At 41.0% G+C, this 18,222-nt stretch overlaps 1 protein-coding gene across 1 annotated transcript in view; it reads left to right on the plus strand.

The window, feature by feature from the left end:
- galnt9 (polypeptide N-acetylgalactosaminyltransferase 9) overlaps window positions 1–18,222 on the plus strand; it is a 106,826-nt gene that overhangs the window by 4,831 nt on the left and 83,773 nt on the right. The window contains exon 3 of the mRNA XM_072664896.1: window positions 13,665–13,845. Within this exon, the coding sequence (XP_072520997.1) occupies window positions 13,665–13,845 (181 nt within the window). The remainder of the gene's footprint in view (window positions 1–13,664; window positions 13,846–18,222) is intronic.

Below are 18,222 nucleotides of genomic sequence, written 5' to 3' on the forward strand. Positions count from 1 at the left end.
GCAGCATGGAGTCAGTAGTCATCATTTATAGAAGATTATTATTTTATTAGCTAGTGCAGGAACATGGTTCCACGTGGTGTTCCTCATAAGGCCGCAGAGAGAGAGAGAGTACAGTGTCAGGACACGCCCTGTCTGTGTAGCTTTTAATCAGACTGCGCCGGCACGCCTGGCGTTATTGATGAAAAACACTCAACCCCTGAACCATTCGATACACTGCCACTTTATATGAGGGCCTTGAATGCTGTGATATTGAGCGTGCCTTCATTTATTTATGTGCTGTTTTCCTGAAAGACCTTGCCGTCAGGGGTTTGTCATGTTTTAATGATGCTATCTAGTACCTTCTCTTACTGTATGCTGGAGCTGGAGTCTTGTTCATGCAGCTGAGCCCATTAACCAATCACAGTCCGTCTACTGTGAGAATGCTGACCACTCACTGGCCACTTTATTATAAACGCCTGCCTTGTGCTTTCTCTCTCGCCGCATTATTAGAAACACCTACTGTGTGCTTTCTTACTGGCCACTTTATTAGAAGCACATACCCTTTCTGCTTCCTCACTGGCCACTTTATTAGAAACGCCTACCCTTTCTGCTTCCTCACTGGCCACTTTATTAGAAACGCCTACCCTTTCTGCTTCCTCACTGGCCACTTTATTAGAAACACCTATTTGTGTGCGTCCTCATTGCTCACTTTATTAAAACCACCTACCTTTGTTGTTCCTTACTGGCCACTTTATTAGAAACACGTACCATCTGTTTTCTTACTGGCCACTTTATTAGAAACACCTACCATGTGATTTCTTACTGGCCACTCTATTAGAAACACCTACCTTATGCTTCCTTACTGGCCATTTGATAAGAAACACCTACTGGCCACTTTATTAGAAACGCCTACCTTATACTTCCTTATTGGCCATTTTATTAGAAACACCTAATGGCCACTTTATTAGAAACACCTACCTTATACTTCCTTACTGACCACTTTATTAGAAACACCTATCCTTTGTGCTTCCTCATTGGCCACTTTATTAGAAACACCTACCCTTTATAGATCCTTACATGGCCACTTTATTAGAAACCTCCCTTGTGTGTAGCTGCTGTATAAGGGTAAGGTATATGATATACAGTACAGGTAGGTCACTGCTCTCTCTCTCTCTCTCTCTCTCTCTCTCTCTCTCTCTCTCTCTCCATTCACACTCTCTGTCTCTCGGCCAAATGTCTGTGTACTAAAAGCTACAGGAGGCTTCTGCATCGGCTCCATCTGATCTTATTGTTATTCTGCACGACTGACACAGTTTGTGTATGAAGGAGGGGGGGTGTGGGGGGATGCGGGGGGTGCGGAGGATGGGGGGGGTTCACTCTGTCAGTATGAATTATCCTTCTTGCATTTGGAGGAGAGCCAAAAGGCACGGCTTCAAAAAAATGCCCCCTAATGTCTCGTCCTGATTGAGAGGGCTTTTATTCTGCGCAAGTGCCACCACACATTTCCCCCGAAGGCTCTTTCCTCTCGCAGCATGGGCAGAGACTTCCCCTCCTATCACACAGCGTCCTCATGTCCTGGCCTGCTGTGTGTGTGTGTTTATTTTAGAGGCGCAGATACCGATATTTAATGATGATAATTGATGATTAATTATCAGATCATTATTAACTTGATGGATGAAGTGGTAATTATTTTTGACCATTGTTTAAAAGAATCATTTTAATGAATTAATGAATACGTTTTTCCCCTGTGTCATTTGTTATGCTATTCTAAGTGTATCCGAGGGGGTTACGGGGTTTCTGTGGTAGCCAAGGTGGTTGCTATGGGGTGACTAAGCTGTTCCAAATGCTTATTGTGCAAAATTGTTTGCTATGGCATTTTTTGGGGTTGCCAAAAGTTTCCATGCTATTGTAAGTGGTTGCTATGCTGTTGCTAGGTGGTCTCTGTGATATCCCAGGTGTTTCCATAGGTTTGCTAAGTAGCTACTAAGGTATCCAGGTGATTGCTATGGGGTTGCTAGGCAGTTGCTAAGCTATTCTGAGTGGCTGCTGTGCTGTAGTTAAGTGCTTGTTCTATAGGGCTGTGAAGGTATGAATTACTGTGGTGAGAAAGGAGCAAATCACAGCGGTTTGGCAGTTAATCATAATAATAATATTATTATGATTATATTACATAATAATAATAGTAACAAATAATAATAATAATAATAATACTATACTACCACTACTACTAATGGTAACAATAATAATGATTCAACAACTGCTACTAATAATATTAATAAAAAGCAATAATAATAATAATAATAATAATAATAATATTGATAATGCTACTACCAATATTAATAAAAATATGAACAATAATGCTACCACCACTACCACTACTGCTACTACTGCTAATAATAATAATAATAATAATAATAATAATAAAACAGGAGCAACAATAATAATAATAATGCTACCACTACTACTACTGCTAATAATAATAATAATAATAATAATAAAACAGTAGCAACAATAATAATAATAATGCTACCACTACTACTACTACTACTACTGCTGCTAATAATATTAGTAAAAAAATAATAATAACAGCAATAATAATGCTACTACTAATATTAATACAAATAAAAACAATAATAATGCTACCACCACTACTACTAATAAATGATACTATTACTAATAATATATTTATTATTATTATTATTATTATTATTATTAATAATAATAATAATAATAATAATAATAATAAACATAATACTTCTACTACTACTAATAAAAAGCTTTTTATGGATGGAAGTTGTGGTGATGCTGCCGAGCCCTGACCAGGCTGCTAACTCTGACAGTGAGTGAAGAAGCTCAGATCCAGACAGCGATGCCTCCTGGCTTCATGTCAGCTCTTCATCTGACAGCTCCAACACTGAGAAAGATTCTGACAAATCCCAGACAAATCTACACCAGCTGCTCCAGATGTTCCAGATTCTAAAGGTAGGCTGATCCAGTTGGACAGATATGGAGGATATTTATCAACAACAATAACAAGAAATATGAAGAAATATTAAACATTAAATGTTATATGATAAGTTTACAGATATATTCTTATAGGATTACTAATAATGAAATAAAACTCAATAATATTAATATATAAATACAAATTTAAACCAAATTTAATGTTTTTAATGCATATAGATGTTATGATGAAGCTCAGTAGGATTTAATGTCATTCAGACAGAGGTCAGGAAATGGGCAGGCAGGTACAACACAGGTGAGTCTCAGTACCAGGCAGAAGGTCAAAACCAGAGAGTTTTAGTTTTGTTGTTTTTATTTCACAGAAAAACTAATTTGCATGTAAAATATATTCATATATTGCAAAGGTATTTTGTTACACCAGTACTGCACCCATCATTTCATCAATATATTTATCAATAAAGATACAAAACTTATCTTAACTTATCTTTTTATTGATCTTAACTTAATGTATTATTGTCTTTCTGACATTTTATGACCTATTTTAACATGAGAAATGCATTTTTTTTTCAAATGGTCAAGATGACCGCTCTGGCTGTTCTAGTAGTTGTGGGATTCTGGGCTTTCTAGTGTTCAATCATTTTAATCACGTGAAACAAATAATTTTACTTGAATTACAGGAGATTATTTGTTAATTAATAGATTTAAATGAAATTACATTTTTTTACATGTTTTAAAGGATCAATATGCAATATGTATCAATTCCAAATGCAATGATTTTATTTATTTTTTATTACAAAAATCTGAATACGTATTGGTTATTAGTTTTAATAATAATAATTGGTGTAGTGAAACTTTTGGTGGTTCAGTTGGTGACTGCTGGAGTCGACAAAGAACTACCTAAAAACCTAATTTTATAGACAAAGAAGGTGAAAAGCTTTTGGAAATACTCGCAAAACTGCCATTTTTAAAGTTCTATTCTGAAACTGCTCCAGCGGGCTACGGTGCTGTCACCGTGATCAGAGGGTCGCTGGTTTGAATCCCGGTCATGCTGCTAGCCATCGGCAGCCGAGGCCAGGGGGAGCACAATTGGTCTTGCTCTCTCCAGGGTGGGTAGATGGCACTCTCCCCCCGCGTTGCAGCACCGGCCGTAGCTGACGGGTATGCAGCGCTTCCCTCCTGGCGACGTTGCTTTGGCGTGGAGGGGGCGTGTGCTTGTACGGCCTCACTGGTGGCTGGGGCATCGCGTGTGAAGGGGGCGGGCATTTCGTACGGGTAATTGCCGGTCCAAATTGGGGAGATAAATTCGGCTGCTGGTGACTTAGTGGTGAAAGTCACAGCAGGAAGACCTGAAGACAGAGCCGTTAGTTAAACTCACAGCTTTTACAGTCTTTATTAAACAGTTCAGTGGTCATCACACTGCAGTCACATGTATTATGGAGTGATTTTACTGAGCAGTTCTTAATGAAATGGATCTTTAGAGTGTAATCTGGAGTGAGCAGAGGAGTAGCGGCCGGCCCGGCTTTGGAGCCAAATCGGTCAGAGAGAGAGAGGGAGAGGGAGCGTCTGAGGAACAGCAGCTCTTCACGGTGGAGTAGAAGAATGACTTTGGTCAGTCGTTGATTTCTCCAGAGCTGACGTTCCTCTCCAGCCTTATCCGCAATTTTCCTCTCAGTGCTCCCGGCTGTGTGTGTGTTTACTGTCAGTGGAAAGTCCGGCCGCTTGTCATCTCCGATACTCGTCCATCCTCTTTTTTTAAAGGGAGTGATTTGATGGAAATCTCTCGACCGGATTTTATCCCCGAGTCTTTTTCCTCGTCCGGTTCTAGAGTGAATACTCAGAGAAACAGTTACAGCTTCACTCCTCGCCATTTTAATGCGATACCATAGAACAACCATTTCTGGTTCCTTAAAGAACCTTAAAACCGACATTTCTCCAAAATTAGGTTCTATACGTGACGATAAAAGTGTCACTTAGAACCCAGTGTCCAGGAAACTGACCAGTGAGGAACCTGAAAAAAGGAACTTGAAAAAAGCTAGAACCACAAAAACAGCAGCCATTCAAACCAGCGATGCCTTCCAGGGGTCGCAACCTAGCAACCACCTAGCAACACCAAAGTAACCATCTGGAACATCCTAAACAAGTGACAAGTGACACCACAGCAACCACCTACCATCTACCATCCACGTCCAACACCATATTAGCCGTCTGGCGTGCCATAGCAACCACCTAACAACACTGTGGCAACCACCTAGCAACAACACAGCATCCCTTTATCAACCACTTAGCAACACCACAGCAACCACTTTAGTGTCCAGCTACCAGGCACTTAGCAATTACATGGCAACCATCTGGCATACCATAGCAACCACCTAGAAACAACATAGCAACCACTTTGCAACACTGTGGAATCAATCTACCATCTACTTGCCGACATTTTAGCAACCATCTAGCAGACCACAGCAACCACGCATGCATCAGGAAATGAGCATTTCTATTTGGTCTTCAGCATCTGGAGTTTTCCATCATTCCAGATTCTTCAGGAGGAGCTGTTGTCCCACGTGAGCTCCACCTGTAAGTCACCTCGGTACAGAATGATTTCCATCAGTGCTTTATGGATCCAGACAAGTTTAAAACCTCCTCAGGGACTCGTTTCCTCCGCTAAAACCCGGCCCTGTGTCTGACTGCATGAATATTAATGCCGGAACAGCGTCACTTCTGACATGCATATATTAATAAAGGTTCTAAATCTTTGGGAAAACGGGGTACCTCTTTAGGTGGGAACCCATAAAAGTGTGTCACTGCATAATTTAGAGCAGTGCTGATGGAGACACAGCGAGACCTGCTGCTGGAGGTGAAATATAGACAAAGTGCACTGGAACGTATAGCAGATGGCCGGGTGCTGAATAAGTCAAACATCTGCTCCATAAAACAGGAAAATCAGGCACTGCTGAAGCAGATCTGCACTCTGGCTGGATGTAGAACATGAGGCCTCCCTCAATTTCAGCACAGTAGACATTGGGGTGTAATGCACGTGCCAGGAATGCCATGGTATATACACCCCACAAGGCCTCCCTGAATTAGAGATGTTCTGGCCCAGTTGTCTAGAACATCACTGAAGCCACTGTAGATGCTTTTCACATCACCTCTCCGTGGTACTAATGTTATGGCTGATTGCTGTATACAGTATATGTACCAAAAGTTTGTGGACATCCCCTCTAATGAACGCAAAGCTACTTTAAGCTGCATCCATTGCTGATACAAATGTGCAAATGCACACACACAGCTTGTCTAGTCCCTGTAGAGAAGAAGTACTGCCAATAGAATAGGACTCTCTGGAGCAGATCAACATCAGCATTGCTCCTCCTCCATAATCTAGTAGAAAGTCTTCTTCTCTGGACAGTAGAGATAGTTACTCCAACAAAAGCAGGATCAGCTCTCTTAATACCCTTGATTTCAGCTGAAACACTGAATGGGCAGGTGTCCAAATACAGGACGCTTTAAGCTGAGATGGTTTGTGTGTAGATGTGTGTATGTGTGTAGATCATCACAGGCTGTGATGTTAATCACCATGACTCATCACCTGCACGGTTCTACTGCTTTACTAATCTGGAGAGATTCTTGTTAGCATGTAGCATCCATGTATAAACCACTTAGCAACACCATAGTAACCATCTGGCAATGCAATAGCAACCACCTAGCAACACGATAATATCCTTCTACCAATCACTTAACAAGACCAGAGCAGCCATCTGGGAGACCATAGCAAAGCAAACCTAGCTACATTAAAGGAACCACCTAGCTACACCATAGCAACCAAGTAGAAATACTATAGCATAACCATTTAGCAACACTGTGTTAACCATCTTGCAATACAACAGCAACCACCTAGCAACATCGTTATATCCTTCTACCAATCACTTAACAAAACCCTAGCAGCCATCAGGAATACCCTAGCAGGGACCTAGCTGCACTTCAGGAACCACCTAGCATCCGCCTAATGACACCATAGCCTCCATCTACCAACCACTTAGCAACCCCATGGTACCTGCCTGAAATTCCACAGCAACCACCTAGCAACACTATAGCATTATTCTACCAATCACTTAACAACACCTTAGCAGCCACCTGCGATACCATAACAAGCACCTGGCTACACCACAGAAACAACCTAGCAACACCATTGCATCCATCCAATAACCCCTTAGCAACCCCGTGGTAAGCATCTGGCAATACAGTTGCAACCACCTGGCAACGATATAGCATAACGTTTAGCACCTCGGCTCTTTATAAATGTGTTTTATCACCGTCAGTCAAACATTTTGTACCTCAAAAATGGACGTCAGTGTCGAAATATTCTATTCATTTTCATTCATTTTTGGAGCATTTCTATTGGTCCATTCATCATGTAATTCTGACACTGTATGGGGTCAGTGTCTGCCGTCGCCTACAAGCAGAGGGCGATGGCAGCGAGGCATCGTTACCCAAGGGAACTCCAATCCCCAGAGATCCTAGGGGCAATCAGTGCCAATCAGACACACCTGGTGGTCACACCATTTAAGGCTGGGACAAACGGCACTTCCCTGTCCCACCTGTGTAGAGGGGTGACCGGTACGGTTCACAGAGCTAAGAGAACGAGAGGAGAAGAAAAAAGAAAGGAGTTTAAAAGGAAAAACAAGAAAAGTTCAAAGGAAAAGATGATAACAGGGTTGTAAAAGAAAGAAGCTGGAGAGATCACAGCTTGACAATCAAACAGCTCAAAGAAACCTTTGATCTTTGGTTTGATTGTTTAATGAGCTGCTTCAGTTAGTTTCCTCTCCAAAGAGAGAGAGAGAGAGGGAGAGAGAGAGAGAGAGAGAGGGAGAGAGAGAGAGAGAGAGAAAGAGAGAGAGCGAGAGAGACAGAGAGAGCGAGAGAGACAGAGAGAGCGAGACAGAGAGAGGGAGAGATAGATGGACAGAGAGAGAGAGAGAGAGAGATGCATTTATTTGTATTTCTTCGGTTGTTTTAGGGCTAACTGTCCTCCGTCTGAGCTACGCCATCTTGGCGTCTCTTTTGTTTGGTTTTCCCGCCTTTTTAATTTCATTGTTTTGAGGGGTGCAGCTCCACTGATTGCCTGTGCTTGCTGGTGGTGCAGTGGTAAGGTGTTGGGCCTTCATCGTTAGGGTTGCAGGTTCAAACCCAGCTGTACTTATGGGCTTTCCTCGCTGAGCTTGGGTCTGCTCCCTGACCTCAGGGTGTGGTCTGCACTTGCAAACTGTACATTGAGTGATGACTAGACACATCAGGGACACTCAGTACAGCGTAAAAGACTGTTAGTAGAGTAAAGGAGCGGTTCAGATGAAGTGTGCACAGAAGCATAGCCCCGTATCTCCATCAGATCGGGAACAAATTAAAGATGAATTAATTCATTATTAAAAATGCTTTAGTAAACATGCTGTATATGAGGCTGGTTGAGTTTCAGATGCTTCTGGAATTAGATTTGATTAGATTTGATCAACAGATCTGTAGAGAACTGTAGAGCCCTGAGGATGAAGTCACTCCCAGCAGGACGTTCAGAAGGCCCTTCTCAAGGACAGATGCTGGAGCAGCCTATTAAAGCAACGAGATGCAGTCTGGATAGTCATGTCCAATACTGGGGGGGGGGGTGGGGGGAGAGGGGTCAGTGTATACACTAGCACATGCTCAGCACAAAATACATGTCTACTACTATACATCTCAAATTGCAGTACTCATACTTTACAGAGTTACACTATATGGACAAAAGTATTGGGACGCCTGCTTGATCATGTTTCTTCTGAAATCATTAAGAGCATTAAGCTGATCCTGCTTTTGTTGGAGTAACTGTCTCTACTGTCCAGAGAAGAAGAAGGCTTTCTACTACATGATGAAGGAGCATTGCTGAGAGGATTCCTTTCCAAAAGTACTGGATGGAGCTCCACCACCATCATTCCAGAGAACACAGCTCTTCCACTGCTCCACAGCTCCTCAGTGCTGGGGGGCTTTATACCCCCCTAGCCCACGCCTGGCATTAGGCAGCATGGTGCCAATAGGGTCATGATGTTGATCTGCTCCAGAGAGTCCTATTCTATTGGCAGTACTTCTTCTCTACAGGGACTAGACAAGCTGTATGTGTGCATTTGCACATCTGTGAGAGCATCAGTGAGGTCCAATGCTGGGCCTGTTGACCTTGCTTTTTAGTTTTTTACTTATGTAATTTAAGAATTGTCAAGAATGTTGGGGGACATGTGTGATGCATGTATTAAATATATGTATTTATGCATTTCTTGGCACCCCAGTAGAGGTTTGCTGCCCTGAGGTCGGCAGGTGATCTGCATGGGCTACATGGAGCAGGGAACTCTATTGGGCAGTGACAGGGCAGGCTAAAACAGTAAATGCTGAGCTGTAATGGTGTCTCAGTCAGTAAATATGGGAATTAAAGCAGGTGTGTGTGTCCTGGGGTCAGTTTGGGGTCAGTATAGGTATATGGTTATATGGTGGAGCTCAGTGAGGCTACTGGAGGAACCGCTGATGGCTTTACTGAACCGTCCTCTCCTGGAATCTGCTGATCTAAAACTCATGTGGATCCATGAGCTGGAAAATGTGCAGAAATACAATTTTCATTCAAGCCTCTAGTGTGTTCACAGTCATGTGTGTACGAGTGTGTGTGTGTGTGTGTGTGTGTGTACAGTAGTTCCAGAGGATCCAGATTGTGCCGACTGAGCAACCTGGGCTTATTTTAGCGGCGGCTAATAAACTTACCGCGGAGAGAAATTGCGCTTTGAGAACGCCCCAGGGAGTCGTTTCTGTTTGTTACACACCCGGCTCGGAGCTGCTGACTCATCTTTTTTGTTTGCTTACGTGTGTATGTGTGTGTGTGTTGGAGTGTGTTTTGGTGATGATCTGCTTTGATGGCTGAAAAAAAGAGCAGACCGCAGGATAGTATTAAAGCAGGGGAGCTTAAACAACAGCAGCAAATTATTTACCCAGGAGGCCAAAAAAATGGTGGGTCGTCGTATCCAGGTTTTATGGACTCGAATGACTCAGCAGAAAAAAGTGACTCCACTTACAAACGAATTACAAACTTATTATAGACATTTATACTTAAAGCAGCATAAAGCCTCAATTTCCACCTTAAACCAGCAGCTTCAGGATCATGCTGACGCTCCACTGTCTGGAACAGGGAGAAGGGCGTCTCCGTCATTCCCACTCCGGGCCGGAGTGCTGCTGCTGCTGCTACTGCACTATGGAGGTTTGGTGGTGGAGCTGCAGGAGGAGAACCTCTCTCCAGAACTGCTGCTGTGTAACGCTGCAGAACCCATAGAGTCATATTAGTGTAAAATCCTGTAGTATTACTCCACCACCTCAGCCCACATGCTGCTCCACCTTCAGATCAAGCAGAGCGTCCAGAAATGCATGTGTACAGCTGTCTGTCCATAAGGGGTAAATTCACTTTTACTCTACTGCATGATTTGTATTTACTGCAGTGGAGTAAAAGTGAATTATTCCTCTCACCTGTAGGGGGAGCCCAGGAGCCACAATGACCAAAAATAATAATGCATAATACTGCATAAAGGCTTATCACACAGTAAGGTGTATTACTCAGTAGCTGGTGGTAGTAGTGTCCTGGGCCAAGTTCATGCCAAACCAGGTGTGGTCATAATGTTCTGATATGATGGTGATTTATTGTATGTTTTGGATTATGAGGAGATCATGCATCATCCATTACCGGTTTGATCATCGGTCAGTCTTTGACACTGTCCAGGTCTCTTGTGGCCTGTCCTCAAATTCCGAAATTCCTCCCTCCATCACCCCTGTTAAAACGCCATCTGCTGTCCATCTGCTGTCAGCACCGGGTACACACATTACTGATGTATTTGCTGGGTTTAACAGACTGCAAACTGAAGAAAGTCGAGTCCACGAGTCCGTCCGTTGTCCATAACGTGTCGCTGAAAGCAGTGAGCCGAAGTGCTGAAGTCTTGTGTGATGTGGTCATTGGGGCTCTTTGATTGGCTGTTTAATGAAACTTCACGAAGTGGCTGCGGCTGAGCAGCAGGAGGCTCTGTGTTCCACAAGCCGAGCCGCATGAAAGTTTCAGCATGCAGAGCCAGACTAAGTCCTGACAGTGTTTCTGGAGCTCGTCGGCTGTGTGTCTCGAACAGGGCTTAAGATCTCAGACTCCAAATGCTGAGGATGCAGCTGGTGTCGAATCTGACGGCCTCTACACCACACACTCTCAGTCACATGCCATCTGGCCTCGGATTCCCTAAACAAGTGCAGCACAGTCCAGTCCAGTCCAGTTCAGTCCAGTCCAGTTCAGGGTCAATATTATATACACTGATATAGGAGCTATATCAGTGTATAGGAGGAGGTGGAGCTACAGTCTCTCATTAGGGTGAATATTTATTAATAAGGCTCTAAATGTAGGTATTGTGATATACACTGAGGAGGCGGAGCTACAGTCTCTCATTAGGGTGAATATTAATAACGCTCTAAATGTAGGTATTGTGATATACACTGAGGAGGAGGAGCTACAGTCTCTCATTAGGGTGAATATTAATAACGTTCTAAATGTAGGTATTGTGATATACACTGAGGAGGCGGAGCTACAGTCTCTCATTAGGGTGAATATTAATAACGTTCTAAATGTAGGTATTGTGATATACGCTGAGGAGGAGGAGCTACAGTCTCTCATTAGGGTGAATATTAATAACGCTCTAAATGTAGGTATTGTGATATACACTGAGGAGGCGGAGCTACAGTCTCTCATTAGGGTGAATATTAATAACGCTCTAAATGTAGGTATTGTGATATACACTGAGGAGGTGGAGCTACAGTCTCTCATTAGGGTGAATATTAATAACGCTCTAAATGTAGGTATTGTGATATACACTGAGGAGGCGGAGCTACAGTCTCTCATTAGGGTGAATATTAATAACGCTCTAAATGTAGGTATTGTGATATACACTGAGGAGGCGGAGCTACAGTCTCTCATTAGGGTGAATATTAATAACGCTCTAAATGTAGGTATTGTGATATACACTGAGGAGGCGGAGCTACAGTCTCTCATTAGGGTGAATATTTATTAATAAAGCTCTAAATGTAGGTATTGTGATATACGCTGGGATTAATGCAGATGAAATAATAGCGTTGCACTTTGGATTTTTTTTTTTTTAGATCAGAGGAACGATGATGATGATGGATTGTGTGAGACTCCAGTCCTTCATTTCTCCTTTTTTGGCTTTGTGAAGTGATTAATCACGTCTTTACCTCCAATCTTTAATAAGTCCACATGTACGTGACCACTTTGCTATTTGAAATGTCAGAATGAAAGAGGATGCTCTGTTCTTATCAGTCTCCTGTGATCTATAAAAGAAAGAAGGTCTAGGAGATCCAGATCTGGAGTTGTGAAATTGGACGACAGCTGCTTTAAAAACAGGAATAAAATTGAAAGGGTCTTTGACGGTATTCAGGTCCTTCACCATTGCTTGGTCCTGGGTGGGACGGGTACTCGGATGGTGGCGGCTGTGTTCAAGTTTGAGTGTTGTTTGGACTTTAGGTCTCTAGGGTGAAATATTTTGCTATGTGGTTTCAGGTGGATGCTACGGTGCTGCTAGGTGGTTCCTGCTGGAGTTGTGTGCTGGTTGCTAGGGTGTTGTTACATGGCTACAAGACTAGGTGGGTGCTGTGCTGTCACTTAGTGGCTGTTTAGGGTATCCCAGGTGGTTACTGTGGCGTTGCTAAATGATTGGTTCACAGATGCTACATGGTTGCTAGGAGGTTGGTATTAAGTGGCTTAGAGGTTGCCAGGGTGTTGCTAGGTAACATTCCATTCTTACTTTATATTAGGTGTCTGATAGATGAGGGTACTGAAGTTCTGCCATGCGGGTGGTAATGTTACCATGGCTACACCGCTGTCAATCAACCATGAAGCCTGTGTGAACCCCCACACAGTCCTGATCAGGCAGTGAGGATGATTAATGATGGTTATTGATCACATGACACATCCTCAGGATCATTAGGATCCTGATTTAATATAAGTTTTAATATTTACAGTCTTACTGACACCCCCTTAATTAATATTAATATTGTAGCACTTGGGGGTGGAGCTTCACAGAATCCTTTGAGGTTTTGGTTCTGTTCATTGCCTTTACATCAAAAAGGATTGCTGTCTCCACGTTTTCTGCATGCTGAAGGTTCTAAATAGAATACACTGAATGGACAAAAGTATTGGGACACTTTCATTTTTTTGCATTGCTGAGGATTTGATTGCATTTAGTAACAAGAGTGTTAGTAAGGTCAGGATGTTGGATGGATGATCACCACCCCACCTCATCATCCTCAACTCATCCCCAAAAGTACTGGATGGAGCTCCACCACCATCATTCCAGAGAACACAGCTCTTCCACTGCTCCACAGCTCCTCAATGCTGGGGGGCTTTATACCCCTCTAGCCCACGCCTGGCATTATTAGACAGCATGGAGCCAATAGGGTCATAATGTTGATCTGCTCCAGAGAGTCCTATTTTATTCTTTGAATCTGACACATCTGTGTCAGTAATGGGTGCAACTTAAAGTAGCTGAATGCATTCATTAGAAGGGGTGTCCACAAATATTTGGACACGTATTATGAAACATTTAAAAACTGATTAAGTTACTTCAACATTGCGCAGCTTCAGACTGACGGTACTACAGCCGTGAATTCTGTCCTTCTCTGTGTTTCAGGTTTGGCTAAGCCCATGGGTTTGGTGGAGGGTCCGGGTGGGCTGGGTCAGGGAGGAGCAGCTGCCACGCTAGGGGAGGACAGCCGGGAAGCCGAAGGGAAATACGAGGAATACGGATACAATGCCCAGCTGAGTGACCGCATCTCACTGGACAGGAACATTCCGGACTACAGGCCCAAAAAGTGAGTCCTGCTATTTCAGACACTGACCTCGGAGGAATGGGCAGCACTAGAAGTAATGCGTCCGGGAGAGAAAGAGTGTGTCAGGGAGTACACACACACACACACACACACACTTAATCTCTCTGACCTAATCTGAGTTATTCAGTATTCCCTATGAATTGGTCAGTATCTACTATGAGGTATTTAGTATTCACTATAAATTATTCAGTATTATTATTATTATTATTATTATTATTATTATCATTTATTACTAGTAGTATTTTGCCATTATATTAGATTATATTAATATCAGCAACATAAAAACATAATGGAGTAGACAATAAATAATAAATAATAAGTAAGTAAAGAAACAACAAAACAAACAAAGATCATACTAACTGTAAGAAAATGGGTCTCAACATTTAATAAATAAGTGAGTAAATAAATACAATAAATAAATAAATAATAATGAATACACAAATAAATAATTAGAGGCTAATATTGAAGGAGAGCAGCTCAGACAGATTTTGAGAGCGATGCTGGAGCTTTTCACTGCAGTTCCTTTCACAGTAGAGCTCCACCCTGCTCAGACCCAGAGGAAATCATGATTCACGGTGTGTGTGTGTGTGTGTGTGTGTGTGTATATGTGTGTGTGTGTGTGTGCATGTGTGATTGTGTGTGAGTGTGTGTTGGTGTGTACGCTGGCAGTAACGCTTGTATCCCAGATAAGCACGATTGTTCATGCCTCTGTAAACAGACATATGCTTCCCAAGATATCACATCTTCATTCCAGCCGCTCCGATCAGAGCATGCAGCTGCTCATGGACTGCTGTTATACACTTAGTTATATAATGAGTTATATACAGACTTGTTTACAGAGTTATACAGGTATACACTGAGTTATACACTGATTCATACACTGAGCTATACACAGATTATATACTGAGTTACATACAGACTTGCTTACATTGTTATACAGCTATACACTGTGTTATACACTGAGTCATACACTGAGCTATACACAGATTATATACTGAGTTATATACAGACTTGCTTATAGTGTTTTACAGCTATACACTGTGTTATACATTGAGTCATACACTGAGCTATACACAGACCTATATACTGAGTTACATACAGACTTGCTTACATTGTTATACAGCTATACACTGTGTTATACACTGAGTCATACACTGAGCTATACACAGATTATATACTGAGTTATATACAGACTTGCTTATAGTGTTTTACAGCTATACACTGTGTTATACATTGAGTCATACACTGAGCTATACACAGACCTATATACTGAGTTACATACAGATTTGCTTACATTGTTATACAGCTATACACTGTGTTATACATTGAGTCATACACAATTATGTACAGTGTTATACAGCTATACACTGTTATACACAGTTATACACAATGTTATATACTGAGTTGAGTTATATGTGGAGTTGTACACAGTTAAACACAGTTGTACACAATTGTATACATAGAGTTATGTACAGTGTTATGCATTGAGTTATACAGTGTTATACAGGGAGCTATATATATATTGTTGTACACAGTTATACACAGTGTAATATACAGTTATACGCAGCATCTTATACAATGTTATATACAGTTATGAACAGTGTTATACATGGTGTTATACACAGAAGAGAGGAGAGTAGTAGAGCTGAACCCAGCAAGGGGAAGCGAGGCTCCAGGTTAGCTAATATCAGCTGCGAGCTGATAGGGTTAATTCAGCAGGTGTCTAAAGACAAATCCTCTTTCATGTCCCAATCAACCTGCTGATCGTCTGACCCTGCTGAAAGCCAGGTGTGTGTGTGAACGTGTGAGTGTGTGTAATTGCTGTGTAATTGAGGAGTCATTGTGTAAAGGTCTTTGATGCCTGGAAGGATCAGGATAATGAAGGCCATTTCTCTTTGATATATAACCCTCCTGACCAGCAAGGCCTGACCGAATGAGATGCCAACCAGCCTTCGTTTGTTTCATCCAACATGCCAGGTTTACACTCCTGTTACCTTCAATAAGAAGAAAAAACGTAGAAATGAACCTGGTGCATTATTACATTAAACTACCATTAAATTAATATTCAGTTTAATTCATTAATTCAGCTTAATTCATTTCATTTTAATCAATATTTAATGTAATCAACATTTTACTCCTTACAGATCAAAATGTACTTATAACAATTCACTTATTTTCCATTTATAAAAGTTTATTTTCTGTACGTTGGCAAAACATGTTTACATCTACACAATTATTTTATCTATGTGTATTTGTTTTTATTATTTTTTCCCCATAGTTATAAATAATAAAAATTTTTTTTTATGAAAATGTAAATAAATAAAATTATTAAATACAATTATTTTTAATTTTTTTATTTTATCACAGGGGCAAGTTGACCAGCTAATTTGAAATCACACTAAATTATTAGTAAATAATTAGTAAATAAGTGAAAATTAAATATATATATATATGTAAAAGAAAATGATTACAGCCTGAAAGTACAGGAAAACAAATCAGTGTTGTTCTTAATTACATATTTGCAGCTTTTGTAGCCTTTATTTTCTCTATCCGATCAAATTGACCCAAACTGTATATGTATATAATAAACATGCATCAACGAATCCTTTTCTATTTTTTTGTACTAATTAAGCCCAGAATAAAAGGTTTCATACTCCAGGAATTATTTTAAATATTTTTCTGTGTTTTTAAACTTTAAAATGTGTCAAACTGACCTCAAACATAACAGTTAACTGTAAGGTTGTAGGTGTCTGCCTCGTTCACACAGTATACTGTATGGACTGTATACTGTCCATTAGATAGGTTAAGGTCCCGTCTCTCTGATGCCTTCAGCAGACTACTCTGGCCGGCCCTCATTCAGAGACCTGTGGATAAACTGACCAGCAGCAAACAGACAGAAGAAGGAGCAGAGTGTGGCTCTGGTTCCCCTTAGCTGAAACATTAAAACCACCTGTCTATATGGTGTAGGTCCACCTCATGCCCCCAAAATAGCTCTGACCTGTCATGGCATGGACTCCACAAGATCTCTGAAGGTGTCCTGCTGTGGTATCTGGGCATCTTCAGATGTTACAGCAGATCCTTTAAGACCTGTAAGTTGTGAGTCAATAAGCCTAGATGATTAGTATATATGATCTATACAGTCATTGTGGGAGAAGCTAAACAGCTGACTGTATATATGATTAATATATATAATCTATACAGTTACTGGGGAGGAGCTGAACCTCTGACTGTATATATGATTAATATGTATGATCTATACAGTCATTGGGGAGGTGCTGAACTGCTGACTGTATATATGATTAGTATATATGATCTATACAGTCATTGTGGGAGAAGCTAAACAGCTGACTGTATATATAGTTAATATATATAATCTATACAGTTACTGGGGAGGAGCTGAACCTCTGACTGTATATATGATTAGTATATATGATCTATACAGTCATTGTGGGAGAAGCTAAACAGCTGACTGTATATATGATTAATATATATAATCTATACAGTTACTGGGGAGGAGCTGAACCTCTGACTGTATATATGATTAATATGTATGATCTATACAGTCATTGGGGAGGTGCTGAACTGCTGACTGTATATATGATTAGTATATATGATCTATACAGTCATTGTGGGAGAAGCTAAACAGCTGACTGTATATATAGTTAATATATATAATCTATACAGTTACTGGGGAGGAGCTGAACCTCTGACTGTATATATGATTAGTATATATGATCTATACAGTCATTGAGGAGAAGCTGAACCTCTGACTGTATATATGATTAATATGTATGATCTATGCAGTCATTGAGGAAAAGCTGAACCTCTGACTGTATACAGGATTAATATATATGATCTATTATATTATATATTTATTGGGGTTGGAGCTGACCCACTGACTGTATGTATGACTAATATATACGATCTATACAGTTATTGGGGGAGGAGTTGACCCACTGATTCTGTATTTGTTATATATTATATATTTATTGGGGTTGGAGCTGACCCACTGACTGTATATATGACTAATATATATGATCTATACAGTCATTGGGGGAGGAGTTGACCCACTGATTCTGTATTTGTTATATATTATATATTTATTGGGGTTGGAGCTGACCCACTGACTGTATATATGATTAGTATATATAAACTATACAGTTACTGGGGAGAAACTGAACCTCTGACTATATGTAGGATTAATATTTATGATCTATACTGTCATTGGGGGAGGAGGTGACCCTCTGATTCTGTATTTGTGATATATACGGCCACTCGAAACACAATACACTGCTTTTAGGTGGAACGCATCTTTCTTTGTGGGTAAATTCCAGCAAATAAAGCATGAATTGTTGTTAG

This window comes from Salminus brasiliensis, chromosome 20 (genome assembly GCF_030463535.1).
Source record: "Salminus brasiliensis chromosome 20, fSalBra1.hap2, whole genome shotgun sequence".
Taxonomy (NCBI): Eukaryota; Metazoa; Chordata; class Actinopteri; order Characiformes; family Bryconidae; genus Salminus; species Salminus brasiliensis.